Raw genomic sequence first — 17,346 nt, 5'->3', positions numbered from 1 at the left:
CTGTGGCTCACACCATCTGTAATGGGATCCAATGCCCTCTTCTGGTGTGTCTGAAGAGACTAACAGTGTACTCATATAAAGTAAATAAATATTTAAAACAACTTTAATGGGAGTATTCTAATTAGGTGCCCTTGCATTTTATCACTTACAAGAGAGAGTAATAACAAAAATAACAACAAAATTCTACCAAATATTTTAATGTGAAAAGTAGGAAACAAGAACTCAATCTTTAATAAGGCTAAAAACAATAAAGTAACTAAGATATTTAAAGTTGAAAGAAGAATCTGAAAATTATGATTGCTGAAATTAATAAGAAATAATCTAGGAAAGCAAAGTTACAAAGAGAGGTGAAATGAATGAGTCGTGTTTGTTTTTGTCTTGATAAATGATTTTATTAACTTCACTCCAGTCTTTGACCATTCTTCCAGCCATTACTTACACAGAGATAATTCCTATTATAGTACTTAGAGTATGATAGACTTTATTTTTTATTTCTTGATTTTTTAAATTAGATATTGTCTTTATTTACATTTCAAATGCTATCCCGAAAGTTCCCTATACCCTCCTCCTGCCCTGCTCCCCACCCTCCCACTCCCACTTCTCGACCCTGGCCTTCCCCTGTACTGGGGCATATAAAGTTTGCAAGACCTAGGGGCCTCTCTTCCCAATGATGGCTGACTTGGCCATCTTCTGCTACATATGCAGCTAGAGACACGAGCTCTGGGGTTACTGGTTTGTTCATATTGTTCCATCTCTAGGGTTGCAGACCCCTTCAGCTCCTTGGGTACTTTCTCTAGCTCCTCCACTGGGGGCCCTGTGTTCCATCCTGTAGATGACTGTGAGTATCCACTTCTGTATTTGCCATGCACTGGCATAGCCTCGCATGAGACAGCAATATCAGGGTCCTTTCAGCAAAATCTTGCTGGAATATGCACTAGTGTCTGGGTTTGGTGACTGGACCATCCAGAGACTACCCTACCCAGGGCTCCATCCCATAATCAGCCACCAAACCCAGACACTATTTCTTGTTTTGAATAATTGTAATATTCTATCTTGCCTTTTATCCCTTCAAACTCTCCTGTACAATCCTTCACCTCTTCTTGTTCTCTTTTAAATTCATTAGTTTTTGTTATAAACATATACATTCATATTTCTAAATATAACTTGGCCAGTCTACATGATGTTATTTTTATGTATGTTTTTCTCAGGACAGACAATTTTATATTAGAGAACCAGTTGGTATGATTTTCTCTGGAGAAAACTATTTGGTTTAAGAATTAATAGACAATGTGTGATGAATTTGTATGAGCAGATTTCTTATATGTATAAGTGTACAGAAGTGCCAAAAATTTACAGACTATTGTGATCTGACTAATATGGGTATTGAGAACTGGACTCAGGTCCTGTGGAAAAGCAACAAATTCTCTTTACCAATAAACCACCTCTCTAGTCCCAGAATCCCTAGATTTATTTAAAGAGGTGAAAAATTATAATATTAAGCCATAATAAAGTAAATGTAGAAAAAATAAGGACAATTTTGAAATGACTGTTATTTCTTCCTTCTGTGGACAAAGGGATAAAAACATTCAGTCTCCATGCATGTCCTTTGTTTTTATGATGTGGAGAATTTCCTTCAAGTCAAAACCTGTTAGTGACCAGAAAAGGCTGTTTATAGATTGAACTAGATACTGGTTCCCCTTACAGTGTGATAGAGTGGTTGCTCATCAATGTTTTTTTGTTTAAGTTTTGGTTGGCTTTTTTTTTAATTTATATTTTTGTTTGTATGTTTGCTTTGTTTCTGTTTTTCTTCTTTTCTTTCTCTCTCTGTTTCTCTCTTCCTTCCTTCTTTCTTTCTTTCTTTCTTTCTTTCTTTCTTTCTTTCTTTCTTTCTTTCTTTCATTCTTTCTTTCAGCATACTGGTGTATCAAAACAAGGAACACATGAGCAATCCTTAAACTTTGCCTGATAGCTTGAGCCCATAAACCCCAAGATAGGTCCTCTAGTATAAAAGGCATTCCTTCTGTGCAACTGTGGCTTAGAACATTTTAAGCAGTCTTAGTTTTCTGCCCACTGTATTTGGCTCTGGGATTACAAATACAAGGAACGAATAAATCTTCTTTAGATTAGTGGAGGATATAATCTGACCCATTCTGTGTCTTGGGCACACAGTTCTCTATCTTAGCACCCTAAATCAGCTTCACTCACAACTGGCTTCTTTCCTTCTACTAGAGTTGGGGTTGCAGGTTGGCTACTTGTTTCATCAGTGTAAAAGGAGAAGGATTTGAGGTGTTTTTTTTTTTTCTTTGTTGTTGTTGTTCGTTTGTTTGTTTGTTTTTTACTTTTATATTTTTTATTGGATACTTTTTTAAAATTTACATTTCAAATGTTATCCCCTTTGCCGGTTTCCCTCCCTCCTGGAAACATCCTATCACATCCTCACTTCCCCTACTTCTATCAGGGTGTTCTTTCACCCACCCACTCCCACCTCCCTGCCCTTGATTCTTCATAGGACCAAGGACCTCTCCTTACATTGATGCATGACAAGGCCATCCTCTGCTACATATACAGCTGAAGCCATGTGTACTCCTTTGTTGATGGTTTAGTCCCTGGGAGTACTGGGGGGGTCTGGTTGGTTGATATTGTTGTTCTTCCTATGGGGTTGCAAAGCACTTCAACTCCTTCAGTCCTTTCTCTGACCCCTCTATTGGAGACCCTGCACTCAGTCCAATGGTTGGCTGCAATCTTCTGCCTCTGTATTTGTAAGGCGCTGGCAGGACCTCTCAGGAGACAAACATATCAGACTCCTTTCAGCATGCACGCCTTGGTGTCCACAATAGTGTCTGTGTTTGGTAACTATATATGGGATGAATCCCCAGGTGGGACAGTTTCTGGTTGGCCTTTTCTTCAGTCTGTGCTTAACACTTTATCTCCATATTTGCTCCTGTGATTATTTTGTTCTCTTTCTAAGAAGGACCAAAGCACCCACACTTTGGTCTTCTTTCTTATTTAGCTTCATGTGGTCTGTGAATTGTATTGTGATATTTGGAGCTTTGGAGCTAATATCCACTTGTCAGTGAGTGCACACCATGTGTGTTCTTTTGCGATTGGATTACCTCACTCAGAATAATATATTCTAGTTCTATGCATTTGCCTAAGAATTTCATTATATTTTAATGGCTGAGTAGATGATTGTATACTTAAGTGAATCCAAGGATGCCACCAGAGATATCCTAAAGCTAGTAAACAACTTCAGCAAAGTGTTTGGATATAAAATTAACTCAAACAAATCATTAGCCTTCCTCTACTCAAAGGATAAACAGGCNTAGAAAGAAATTAGGGAAATGATACCATTTACAATCGTCACAAATAATATTACATACCTTGGTATAACTCTAAGCAAGCAAGTGAAAGATCTGTATGACAAGAACTTCAAGAAAGAAATCGAAAAAGATTGCAGAAAATGAAAAGATCTCCCATGCTCATGGATTGGCAGGATTAATATAGTAAAAATGGCTGTCTTACTGAAAGCAATCTACAGATTTAATGTAATCCTTATCAAAATTCCAAATCCAATATAATTGATAGAGTTAGAAAGAGCAATTTGCAAATTCATTTGGAATAACAAAAAGCCCAAGATAGCGAAAAATATTCTCAACAATAAAAGAACTTCAGGGGGAAGTGCCATCTCTGACCTCAATCTGTATTACAGAGCAATAGTGATAAAAAACTGAGTGATATTGGTACAGAGATAGGCAGTAAGATGATCAATGGAATACAAATGAAGACAGAAATGAACCCACACACATATGGTCACTTAATCTTTTACAATGGAGCTAAAACCATCCAGTGGAAAAAAAGACAGCATTTTTAACAAATGGTGCAGGCTCAACTGGCAGTTATCATGTAGAAGAATGCGAATTGATTCATTCTTATCTCCTTGTACAAAGCTCAAGTCGAAGTGGATCAAGGAACTCCACATAAAGATTCACTGAAACTTATAGAGGAAAAAGTGGGGAAGAGCCTTGAACACATGGTCACAGGGGAAAAAATCCTGAAAAGAACACCCGTGGCTTATGCCAAATGGGCCCTCATAAAATTGCAAAGCTTATGTAAGACAAAGGTCACTGTCAATAGGACAAAAAGGCAACCAACAGATTGGGAAAAGATCTTTACCAATCTTAAATCCAATAGAGAGCTAATATCTAATGTATACAAAAAACTCAAGAAGTTAGACTACAGAGAACCAAAAAAACCCTATTAAAATTGGTTTCAGAGCTAAAAAGAATTTTAAACTGACGAATATCGAGTGCCTGAGAAGCACCTAAAAAATGTTCCAACATCCTTAGTCATCAGGGAAATGAAAATCAAAAACAACCATGAGATTCTACCTCACACTAGTCAGAATGGCTAAAATAAAAAATTCAGGTAATAGTAGATGCTGGGGAGGATGTGGAGAAAAAGGAACACTCCTCCATTGCTGGTGAGTTTGCAAGCTGGTACAACCACTCTGGAAATCAGTTTGGTGGTTCTTCAGAAAATTGGACATACTGGAGGATCCAGCAATACCAGTTCTAAGCATATACCCAGAATATGCTTCAACTTGTAATAAGGACACATGCTCCACTATGTTCATAGCAGCCTTATTTATAATAGCCAGTAGCTTGAAAGAACCCAGATGTCCTTCAACAGAAGAATGGATACAGAAAATGAGGTTTTAAAATATAAAATTCTTCATTCTTACCTTTCCTGGCCAATAAGATTTGATTTGTAAAATATCTTTTGAGATGATTTATCTTCAGCAAAGGGATAATGATTTTAACTACACTGCTGTCTGTTCTTTTTATAGGATGACATCTCTTATTTAACCTGTTTCTTGCTGAATTACAGTTTATGAACATGTGGTATTCTACAAGCTTTCTTTCTGTTTTGCTAACAGCTCTACTTGGGTAGGGTTGAGAATTCTCCCAATGCCTTATCATGTCCTCTATTTCTCTGTAATAGGGTTTATTGTATCATAGCTCTATAATACAAGTCTGCTTTGGTTCATGGTCACTCTCCCCTGACTTTGCATTTTATTTGAACTAGTATGTCTGACTTTGTTTTCAGATTCATAAGAACATATAATTCTGCTACATTTCTTTAATTTTCCCTCTTCCTTTCTATGTAGTTACACATAGAAGTCATAATATGAAAACACAAGAAACAAAAGCAGACTCAATGAAATAAACTCTTTATAGAGAAAAGCTGGAATTTTCTATAAGTACATTAGAATCTTACACTCATTAACATGGTATTTATGAGGCTTATTATACAACCTAAAATAATTACTTTTCCAGTAAGTTAAAAGAGTTAATAATTATGAGTAGGAACAAAAATCTAGTTCATACCAGTAGACCTAAAAATGGCCAAGATACTAGAATTAGTAACAAAGACTAAATCCCTTCCAAGCATGGACGCTGTAGTCAAGATCTCAGCAAGCATAGTCTATTTAAGGAGGCCTCTAGGAGACTTAAGGACAGTAAAGGAGACAGAGACTGGTACAGTAGAGACAAGTTCAGGTGCTGATAGCAAAGCTGTGGTAGATGATCACAGGTCCATGTCTCAGAAAATAAAGGTAAAATTCACACTCCCAAGACCACTGCTCACATAGTTCCTTTCATGGATGTATCAAGTCAACTTTCAACAAAAATGATTGTGTTACACCAAAAAATGCAATCCATAGAGTAAAGCCACCAAAACTAAAATGTGATAAACATGTTAAAATTGTTAGACAGAGAATTTTATACTGAATTAGAGATTTTCACTTTGTGCCATCAATAAACAGTGATTTTTTTAATCACTATGAAGAAAATGCAGAGATATAACAGAAAATACACAACATTCAGGAACTGGTGGGAAGATGCTAAAAAATATCCAACAAGAAAATCCTAGAACTATAATACACAAATGCAAAGGGGGAAAACAGTAGGGGTGGGGTTGGTAGTAGATGGTAGATGCACAGTTCTTGAGAGAATAGAAAGAGAAGGGACAGCAGAGGAAGCATGTCCCAGGTTGAAATGCAAAAGGAAGGGAGCAGAAAGCACATTGTAACATAGAATGGGGAAATGACTAATAGTCTTGAAAATAAGTGGTGAAATGGCTAGATAAAAGACATGAAAATTGACATAATCCCTAAATACTTTTAAAATTCCTGGTAGATTCTAAACTGTAGATCGCCCCGCTGAACACACACACACACACACACACACACACACACACACACACACACACACGAAGGAAAAGGAATAGAATGATCTTTCTAGGATGAGAGTGAGATGTCCTAAATGTGAACATGGGGCATTCCAAAACACTTCCTACATATATGCCCACAAGCATAAACACACACACACACACACACACACACACACACACACACACACACACACACACAAAATTCCTTCAGAAATTACCTCTTTCTACAACATAGAATATTTGCTAATAATAAGGACTGGTACTGGAAATAAAAATGATATTTTATTTACTGTTTTGTTTGTTTATTTGCACTTGTCCATTCTATCCAGCTGTTGCTTCTCTCTGTGTCTCTAGTTCTACCTACACTCTCACACACATATGGATAACCATGCATCGTCTAGAATACATACTCAGAAGTAGTGGCTTAGCAAATTCAGTAGTAACTGAATTTATTCCTGTCTGAGCCACCAAACTTTTCTCGTTGCATTATGGATTACTTTCATAATGCATGGTTTATAGAGAGTTTATTTTAAAATTAAAGGAAACCTATAACTGAACAATCTATTCTAAATATTTAGAAAGTTGACTACCATCAGATTATTAATTATACAATAATGGATATGCTTAAATATTGCAACATAGTACCTTCCTTTAAACAAATTCACTATTTGTTAAATTTATGCCTATGCAACTTAAAGGCAGCATATTATTTGATAAATGGTTGTTATTTTTTATAAATAGTGCTTTTCTGAAAGTAATTGGCAAGCATATATAAAAAACCCTGAATGGGTAACTCAGATTTGAATATTTTCTACAATATGACCAACAATTCTACATTTTAAAACTACATAATATACAGTAATCCCACAGGGTATTTGAAATTTTCCTTCAACCCAGAGGATGTTTTGAACTTGTGGTTCCAATTGCATTGTACTTCAATTCAGTATTAGTGACAGTTTAATAAACACAATCTTGGTATTGTTAAATCACATCAAATAAAATTTGAGGAAGTGTACTCTATAAAACCAGTTCTGTCATGACAAGTTCTATGAAGTATACTTAAGGAATCATCACCATTTTTTCAATTTTCATTTAATATTTTTAAATGTGAAAATAGTTTTTTTGTATATGATTAACAATCAGCCTAATTTCTCAATCAGCATCATTTTCTTTCTATACAAACCTATTTTTTAATTTTTATAATGAAAATAAAGTTTTTTCAGCTCAAGTGTTTCTAACTTAAGTATTGATAGTTTACTTTTGTATAAAAACTTTATGTGCTTTCTGATGACTTTAAGATTATAAATTTTATCTCATTTAGTATTTTAGCTTTAAAAATGTTGTTTTTCTAATCAATGTGCAAATAAAAGTGAGATTTGTTTTTTCAATTTGTTTCATGGGACTTATATTCCAAGAGTTCACTGGCATGATTTTTTTTTATTTTTAATTCATTTCTTGCACAAATATTCACGAATGTTTTAGTATAAACATACAACAAGATCACAATCATGTGGCCAAATGGTGATATTAAAAGGCAAGGTCAACAGTTCTTGCCTATAACTCATTGTACTCTCCTACTTCCTAATTTCTTAAGAAAATGATCTGAGAAGAGACACAGACCTTTAACATTATTCTTCGTTGATGAAATATTACTTATAAATACAGGTAAAGTTGTTCTTTATCATTGACTTATTTATGCAATGGTGAGAGAAGAATAAAGGTGGGAGGAAAAGAGAGTTTGTGTGAGATGGGTAGAGAGAAGGTAGAAAAGCAGAGAAGTTAGGAGGCGAAAGGTAGACATATTAGGAGAGGAAGAGGTATGGGGAAAGGAGATGAGAGGAGGGGAATCAAGGAAGTTGGAAAGAGGAAAGTAGGGGTGGTCATGGCAATGGTTTACATGGAGTAAAGTATCATTTGCAACTATCAGTGTTTAAGTTTTCAGTTGGTTTGAACACTCCAGAGAAACATAAAACAGAAAAAGCAATCCTGGCATTATGGGAAACACACTGCCTTCCTTTGGTTCCTCTCCTTTTATTACAGGACTGACTCGCAATCTTTCGTTCTTTCTATAGTCTGATAGACAGAGAGACTAATGAGCTGGTGAGAGAGGATAAACCGCAGACATTGAAACTAATATTGTAGTTGGAACACCTCCATACATTGAAATACCGGTTATCTAAATTGGAATGGATTTCACACCATGGCTTTAGAATAATCCAATGAATATTTACTGGCTAAATGATGGTGCTGAACTAAATATTTTATATGTATTATCCATTCCCACTTCCCCTGCCAACATTCTAGGCAAGCATGCTAACAATTCCTGTTGGATGAGAATATGAAGATTCACAGAAGTTATAAACATATTTACTAATGACTGCATAGCTCTTGAGAAAATTTGGAATCTAATTTTGTCTTCAATTATTTCAAAAGCAGTTACCTTCTACTTATCCAAATGTTCCTAACTTTAAAGACATGTTACTTAGCTATCTATTCTAAGCTTCAGTTTCACATATATAATGAAAGCTTATCATTTGGTACAATTGAAGGGACATAGAAGATCTCACATCATAAAAATTTTGCTATAGGGGCTGAGAAATAAAATTATTTTTATTAGATTGTTGGGGAGTAGCCTTAAGCAATTTCATAGTTTTGCTTTTATTATTTAATTTCTTTAATTAAGAAATATTTCCCAGTGCTGGAAAAATAGTTCAGCAGTTAAAAGCACTGGGCTCAATTCCTGATACATACATGGCAGCTCATAACTCTCCGTAACTCCAGTTTTAGGGGATCTGACACCCTCTCCAAGACATATAGTCAGTCAAAACACAAATGCATGTAAAATAAAAACAAATATATCTTTAAAAGAAACATTTTCTGTTTAAAAATATGACAGATTCATGTTCTTTCCTGGAACTCTATTTCACTGGTTTTCATATAAAAATAATTAGAGTGGTATTATTGACATATTTTTAATGAATGGTGTCACTATGGTTCTGAGAAAGTTTAGAAAGGTAGAAGTCACCATGTCTCAAGAGTAATACAAAAATTATTTATGTATTGTCCAAGAGTCATTAATCAATCAATAGGTATTCACTGGATAAATTTAATTTCACTATTCATTGGAATATTTATTGAAATTATTCATTGGATAAATTTAGTTTTTGAAACATATTGAAAAAACTTATTTATAAAATGCACTATGATTGTTTCATTTTAAAGAAAATTTATCATGTAAGCTATCTAATTCACAGATATATGCAGTGTTATTTACAGAGAAAATTCTAAGAGTCAGGAGACATTTTATGTACTGCTGAGTATAGGGAGTTAATAAAAAGCCTGTACATTTAAGGCTATTTTCAGTGTCTTGTAAATGGATCTATATTATATCACTGTGAGGATCACATTAGAAAAGACCTTTGGATTAGAGATAATCCCTTATTGCTCACATTCAAAAGTTATTCTCATATTACTTAGGAGACATTCCAGAGATGGAAAAAAATAGCTCTGAATTGGGGTTTCTAAGAAGTGGTGAAATAAAATTTTTTCTTAGACTAGTGCAGTAGTCAATAATAAGATCTTAATGCAACGAATAGCCAGGTAACTCATGTGTACACTAGTGTTTGAAAACAGGTGAACCGACTGACCTGCCAGCCACTTTCCCTGGTGTTTACTGCTGTTTACAGGCATCATGGTAAGATTTTAATATTATGGAAAGGAATTTTCCTGATGTTCTGTGCCAAAGGTGTAGAGGTTTTGCTGCCTTGAAGGCATCCCAACCTGTTACTAATACACAATTATCTGAATAAAACCAACTACCTAAGGCAGGTTAGGCTCAGTTCTAATTCTCCATTGTGAACAACTGGATGTTAATTAATCTTATTTTGAAGGAGAGTGGTGCAAGGTTTTCATTTATAAGAACTGCTGATTAATTAGACATGGAGACACTCCAGGCAGTCTATTTCTAGGTGCCAGAGAAGGATGAAGGGTATGTCAAATTCTCAATGATTTTTCCAACATCTTATGTAAGTGCACATTTTCCCTGGCCATGAGTGTGGTACGTGGGGCAACGAATTTATTCAGAATAAATTGCCAGCCCCAATCGCTATCAGAATATGAGATATTTTGTTGTTGCTGTTGTTGTTTGTTGTTGCTGTTGCTGTTGTTGTTGTTGTTTAAATTCCAATTAGAAAGCCCCACTATGCCCAGCACTTGAAATCTGTTTAGTAATTTCCCTTAGAGCAATGTTTGAATAATAAAAAGTTTTTTTAAAAAATTAAATTAACCATGACAAAAACAAAGCAAAACAAAACAAAACCACCTTACTTTCCAAGGGCAAAGCATTCCAGTTTTACAGATGAATCCTTTGCAGCTTGTATTGTTTCAGGAAAATGCACTTCAATCTTTGGCTCATATTCCCCCATGACACCTGTTAAATACCAAAACAGCTAGCAGCATTTCTGGAGAATAGAAGTTTCCTATGAAGTAAATGCTTCATTAACCAAAATTTGACTCTTGGATTTTAAACAAAGTTAGGGTTTCCAATAATGAGATGGATGCATGCTTCTTAGTTTTCAACAAGGATCCTTCACTAGGGACATTCATCTCCACCTTCAGTTTGTGGATTTCATGGGGCCAGACACATTGGTCAGAAGGAAGGAAGATTTAGTTAATACTATCAGAAGTCTGCTACAACACCATTCTGCAACAAAACCAATAAAGTTACTGTGCAACTGAACTTTAAAAATCTATACTATAATCAGTGCAACAGGTTTTGCAGCAAAGTTCATAATGTGTTTGTGAAAGTTCTACTTTCACTGTTTTAAGGTTTTAATAGGAATTATTAAAATAAGGTTAGAATAAAGCAGTGTTCTCAGATGTCATAAACACACTATTTGCCAAAAAAGTTGCAACTAAGAAAAATAGTTCTAGGTGATTCGCATCTGAATTAATCAATGCTATATTGGGATTGTTTTGAAACTGCAACTATTTTATAAAGTAAGATGATAAACATCATCACAACACATTTCTACCACAAGTAAATGAAATTTGGAGAGTCAGTGAGACTTTATGAAGTGCAGAAATCACAATATAAATACAAAAATACACATATCTAACTTCCACAGCTTTATTATTTCAATGTCCCAATCAGTGCTAATGCTGAAGTTAAGTGGGCTGCCTTTAGTTTGCTTTCCCTTCTTCTGAACAACTGATAAGTCTTATGTGCCAACTCTTAGAGGAGTTAATTGATTTACATTCTACACAATGTTTACCATGTGCTTTTACCATTAAAATGAAAAAGAGAGCAGGGGGTGGGAAAAGAGAGGAATTAAAGATGGCAGAAGTAAAATAAAGAGCAAACAAAAATAAAACAGGAAAAATGTTGTATAATCTCTATGCAAATTGTTAGCTTATGCACTTTCGCACTCATGAGCAGAGTAATCACAGAACGGGAGAAAAATGAACTCACATATCTAATGTTTGCTGATATCTGAATAAGACCCTGGCAGGAATATTTGAATAGTTACTGGCTCTGAAATCACTTCCATGAGAACTCTGGGGAGCTGACTTCATAGCTTGATTATCATTATATCCTTGCTTGTCTTAAACTCTTCCTGGGGGTTGGGGGTGGGGAGACACAATTCTATGAGGTATTGCCTTTCAAGTTCAAAATCTGATAATAAAATGAACTAACAGATATTTTATCTTTACATATCCTACTGTGAGCATTTAATTAGAGAATCAACTAGAGGATTTCTTTCCCTTAGATGACTTTCTAGCTCTCTAAATCTTGCACCAGCTCTGACTTGACTAAGCTACAAAGCTCATCAGAGACCAATCTGACTTACATTCCTCACAGACATAATTTAGTATGAATCTTCCACACCGTAATTCTTTGGAATGCTTTGCTTTCCATGGGCACAATTTTTTTTTTTTTGTTTGTTTTCCATTTAGCCAGCCAGGTAAATAAAGGGTGAAAAACAGCAGCAAAATAATGGCAAGATGGAAAAGAAAGAGGACAACAAGAGAGGTTGCAAAATGTGTTCATCAATTCAGTATGAAAATTTGGCAGCATCCACATGCACACATACACACACGCCAGGCCCCCCCAGACAAACATCATTTTTTACACACCAGTCCTTAAGCAATGGGAAGACAAGTTCTTCTGGTGCCAGAAATGAAATGGCACGGTATGCCCAGAAACATGTAAATTGTACCATACGGGTATTGAACTACAAAATTCCCCCTTTTTTAATTTTAGTAATGTCTCATCTCCACTGTGCATGTGAATTTCATCTAAACTCCAGTGATTTTAGTTCCAGTTTTTAAAAAAAAAAAGGCTCTAAAGACCTTCTCACAATTTAAGAGTCCAGGGGGGAGTCTGAAGATAATTTATGTTCTTACCATCTGTGCGCAGCACTAAAGGTGTAGGTGAACCTTGGACACTTCTATGGGCCTCTTTGTTTGTGACAAAGCAAGTATAATTGCCCACATCAGATGGTTCTACTTTGGCAATGTACAAGTTCCCTGTGTCTTGAGATACAAATCGTCGCTTGTCCTCTTGAACATACAAAGGGCTATCATTGAAGGTCCACGCATATGATAATTCTGAAACATAGAAAAAATGCATTATCTCTACTGCAACCATATCTATAAATTCTTATAAATTTATCTATCAATTCGGTGTTATGTTTAATCATTATAATAAAAGTCTGCCTATATTGGTCTAATTTATAGCTACTCAAAACAGAGTAAGTAGAATATTCCTTATATTCATTTAAACCTCAGTTTGGGAGATACAAAATTTCCTTCTCCATTACCATTTTCTTTGGCTAAGGATACAATCACAGGATACTTAGAGACTAAATGGTAGTTTTCCTTAGCAAAATCCACAGAATATATAAAACTCTGCTGGTTAATGGGGTCAAGGTAATTCTTTAGTGCTACTCATTTCAAAGCAGTGTTTTACAGTATGTTTTAAGAAGGATTGCGCACACTTAGGAGTTGTAGTTCAAATTTTAATTAAAAATTTTTAATTAAAAATTTTAAGTTTCAATACTCTAGATCTTGAGTTCATTCTATGAATGGAATATAATTTCTGGGAAGATTTCTGTAATTGTGTTAAGACCCTGTAATAAAGCAAAACATGTGACTTATGGACACAGCAGTTCCTGCTGAGAGGTGTGTGGATAACAGCAACATGAAAGAGCCTGTGTTTTGACAGAGGCATTATAGGATACTGAGATGAGGTTGTTAGTTTTAAATGTTAACTTGCCACACCTTAGAATCAAATGGATGAAGTGTCTCAGACGAAGATCTGTTTAACTTATTGCCACGACAGTGGGAAATTGTTATCTGACAGAGTCCACTGCAGGCAACATCATTCCTTGGGCTGGCCTTGAACTCATACATCTGCTTGACTTTACTCCTGGGATTAAAGGTGTAGACCACCATGCCTAGCCATAAATTTAGCTGGGTAGGTCTTTCCACAAATTCCCACTCCCTTAATCTGAAATCTCCTAGAACATAAGAATCAGCTCCATTCTACTTCCTGGTAATCCTTTAATACTTGGACCATGTAATTTGTATTTTTCCTTTCTCAGCTTGCTGATTTTCATAAAAACGCTTTTCATAAGCGTTAACTTCAGTAACAATACAACAGCATTTATACCAGGCTATTTTGAGACTTCCTTTTTCAAATCAATTAATTTAAACCTCTTTACTTTATCCTCAGGCAGATTCTTCAGACAATGGCAGAAAGCAGCCACATTCTTCACCAAAATAACACAAAAAACAGTCTGTATACCGTTTACTGAACCTCTTCTCCACTGAAACATGCTGGGCCAGGTCTGAACAATTCAAATCACTCTCAGCAACCAAGTCTTTCCTATTCTTACAAGTATAGCCCATTAAGCCCCACTTAAAGTACTCCACTGCATTCCAAACACAAAGTCCCAAACTTTCTATTCTTCCAAATAAAAAATGGTCAGTCCTACTAAAGCAATAACCCAGTCTCTAGTACCAACTTCTGTCTTAGTTAGAGTTTTACTGCTGTGATTACACACCATGACCAAAGCCACTCTTATAATGACAGCATTTAATTGGGGCTGACTTAGAGGTTCAGAGGTTCAGTCCATTATCATCAAGGCAGGAGCACAGCAGTGTCCAGGCAGGCATGGTGCAGGAGAAGTTGAGATTTCTACATCTTCATCTGAAGGTCGTTAGAAAAAGCTGGCTTCCAGAAGATAGGAAGAGGGTGTTAAAGCTCATGCCCACAGTGAGACACTTCCTTCTACAAGGCTAAACCTACTTCAACAAGACCATACCTTCTAATAGTGCCACAAGCCTGTACAAACCATCATACCCATTTCTAATATGGGTTATGCCTTCTGCTGGAAGCCTATATAAAAACATGTTGGGAAAAAGAAGCCTTTGCTCTTTGTCTGCTTGCTCTCACATCCCTAGTAAGCTCTTTCCTTCATTGGCATTACGGCCTACTACTTTGGGATTCCAGTGTATTTTGAACAATACTTTGAACCAGTAGAGACATCCATCCACATGGATTGAACCACTGTTATACTCTTGGTCCTTCCTTCCATTCATCGTCAGTCATTTTTGAATTGGATGCCTCTGTAGCATGCATTCTTTTAAATACCCTTTCTTTATGTAAAGAGAGATTAATCCTATAAGTTTTATTACTCTAGAGAAGCATGACTAATACACATGCCTACATTGTTTATTAGAGTATTAAATTTATAACAGCAACAGAAATGGTGCTAGCAAACAAGAGAAGTATACTCCAATGAAGTGTGTTTAGGAGAGTCGTGTCAGAAGAATTACCTCTGTGAGGGAGAACTGTAAGAATAATGGACAAGTAGATCAATAGAGCATACAAGAAACAAGTGAAAGCAGTTCAAGGTGAAAGACAAAATGAATTGCATGTATTAATATTTAATTATTTATCATTTCTTTGAAATACTTATATGTAAATTTGAATTTCATAAATAAATATGTAATGAATAAAAAATACACAGATTTTAAAAGTTCAGTTATATGAGGTATGAATATTACATGTATCTAGAGCACACAACACTAAACTAAAATATTAACCATTGGTGTCTTTTAGAAATGGTCTCATGCTTCTGTCAGATTAATCCTCAAGTATAGGAACCACATTCTGATTTAAACTATTAAATTACCTTTGCCATATTTATTTTTAATGAAAATGGACTTTAGATATGTACTTGAGTTTGTTTGGTTTTTTTAATATGTTGAGCATTCACTTATGTTACTCTACTATTTACATATTCTATTTATTTCTAAGTGATAATTCATTTTATAAATATACCACCTTTTATTCTATGAGTTTATGAGTTTTTTTTTCCTAATCTGAAATCATCATAGATTAGAGTTAATTAAAAATTATTATGATTGTCTATGTTCATTTTCATTTTCGGAGATAAGTTATTACACATGAACTATGTGAATAAATATACAAGTAGATTAAAAATATATCCCATTTTCAGGAAGATTGATATTTTTATTTCCAACAAAAAATAGCTTTGGTCTCTGTCTCTGTCTCTGTCTCTGTCTCTGTCTCTGTCTCTCTCTCTCTCTCTCTCTCTCTCTCTCTCTCTCTCTCTTTATCACTCACTCAAACACACATACAATATACCTTCATGTTTTTCTTATGACTGTAAGTCTTTGAGTATACACAAATATTCTTGTTGATTAAAGCTTTATGAATATATTAAATTAGGAATAATGTGGGAAATGTGTAGAGAATTACAACTAAGGAAACAGAAAAATACATTTGGTTTTCATGATATTTCCCAAATTAGGAAAATAAGTCCAGAGTAACAGAGAGGGGAAGAAAAACATTTTACAGTTAGGCAAATAAAATATCCTCATGTGAATAGATATTTACACACAAGAAAGTCAGGGTAACCAAAGAATAGTCCATGCAATCAATGGCCTCTTGTACAGAGAGAGGTCTTGCATCATGTGAATAGTGTGTGTATGGATATATATATATTATATATATATATATATATATATATATATATATATATATTCCTGATGTGGAATCAAGACACTATATATACAGCTGTCTTTTTCAAATGGAAGGAGATATTTTAAAAAATTCTTTACTAATTATACTGTTCTTGAACTCTCAAGTATGGGGGGACATGCATACCTATTAACAGTGATTTTAAATTAAATAATATCTGTACAGTGAAAAATCCAGGTGAAATAGTAATGAAGAAATATTACAAATATATGGTCTCCACCACTGAGATCATGGTTTAGTTGTGAATTTGGCACAATTTAGAATCAAGTGGTAGACATAATCTTTTCTTTTAAAAAAATAATTATTTTATATATTTACATTCCAGATGTTGCCTCCCATCCCAGTTCGCCTTTCCACTTTCTCTGGGGCCTTAAACTCTAGAAGATTAGACACATCCTTTCACAATAAGGCCAGACAAGGCAGTCCTCTATTACATATTACCAGGGGACTAGGACCAGCCTGTATGCTATTTGGCTGGTGGTTTAGTCTCTGGGTGCACCCAGGAGTCCAGGTTAATTCAAACTGTTGTTCTTCCTATGAGGTTGCAACCGCCTTCTCCTAACTTCCAGTCTAATGGTCATCTGTATGTATCTGCATCTGTCTCAGTCAGCTGCTGTTAAAACCTCTCAGAGGATAGCTGTCCTCAGCTCCTGTCAGTAACCACACAATAACATCAATAATATTGTCAGGTTTTGGTGCCCACCCATGAAATGGAATCTAAGTTGGGCCAGTCACTGGACAGCCTTTCCTTCAGACTCTGCTCCATTTTTGTCCCTACATCTCTTTTAGAAAGGAACAATTCTGGGTCAGAAATTTTGTTTGTGGGTTGGTAAACCTCTCCCTCTATTTTGGGACTTGTCTACCTACTGGAGGTTTTCTCTTCAGGTTTGCTTTCCCCACTGTTTGACATTTTGTTTCGGTCATGCCCACTGAGTTCTGGGAGTCTCTTTCTTCCCAAGTATCTGGTGCTTTTCAGAGGGTCCTCCCACGCAGACCCCCAGAGGTTACATATTTCCAATCATTATTCTGGACTTCTGGGCTTC

General features: G+C 35.3%; 1 protein-coding gene across 2 annotated transcripts in view; it reads right to left on the bottom strand.

Moving 5' to 3' along the window:
• LOC110315735 (contactin-6) overlaps window positions 1-17,346 on the bottom strand; it is a 334,773-nt gene that overhangs the window by 117,694 nt on the left and 199,733 nt on the right. For both annotated transcript variants that reach the window (XM_021189718.2, XM_029534884.1), the window contains 2 exons: window positions 12,637-12,840; window positions 10,558-10,660 (listed from right to left, as the gene is read on the bottom strand). In XM_021189718.2, coding sequence (XP_021045377.1) covers window positions 10,558-10,660; window positions 12,637-12,840 — 307 coding nt within the window. The remainder of the gene's footprint in view (window positions 1-10,557; window positions 10,661-12,636; window positions 12,841-17,346) is intronic.

The sequence above is a fragment of the Mus pahari genome, chromosome 2 (genome assembly GCF_900095145.1).
Source record: "Mus pahari chromosome 2, PAHARI_EIJ_v1.1, whole genome shotgun sequence".
Lineage (NCBI taxonomy): Eukaryota > Metazoa > Chordata > Mammalia > Rodentia > Muridae > Mus > Mus pahari.
This window is presented reverse-complemented; position numbering and strand designations above follow the sequence as displayed.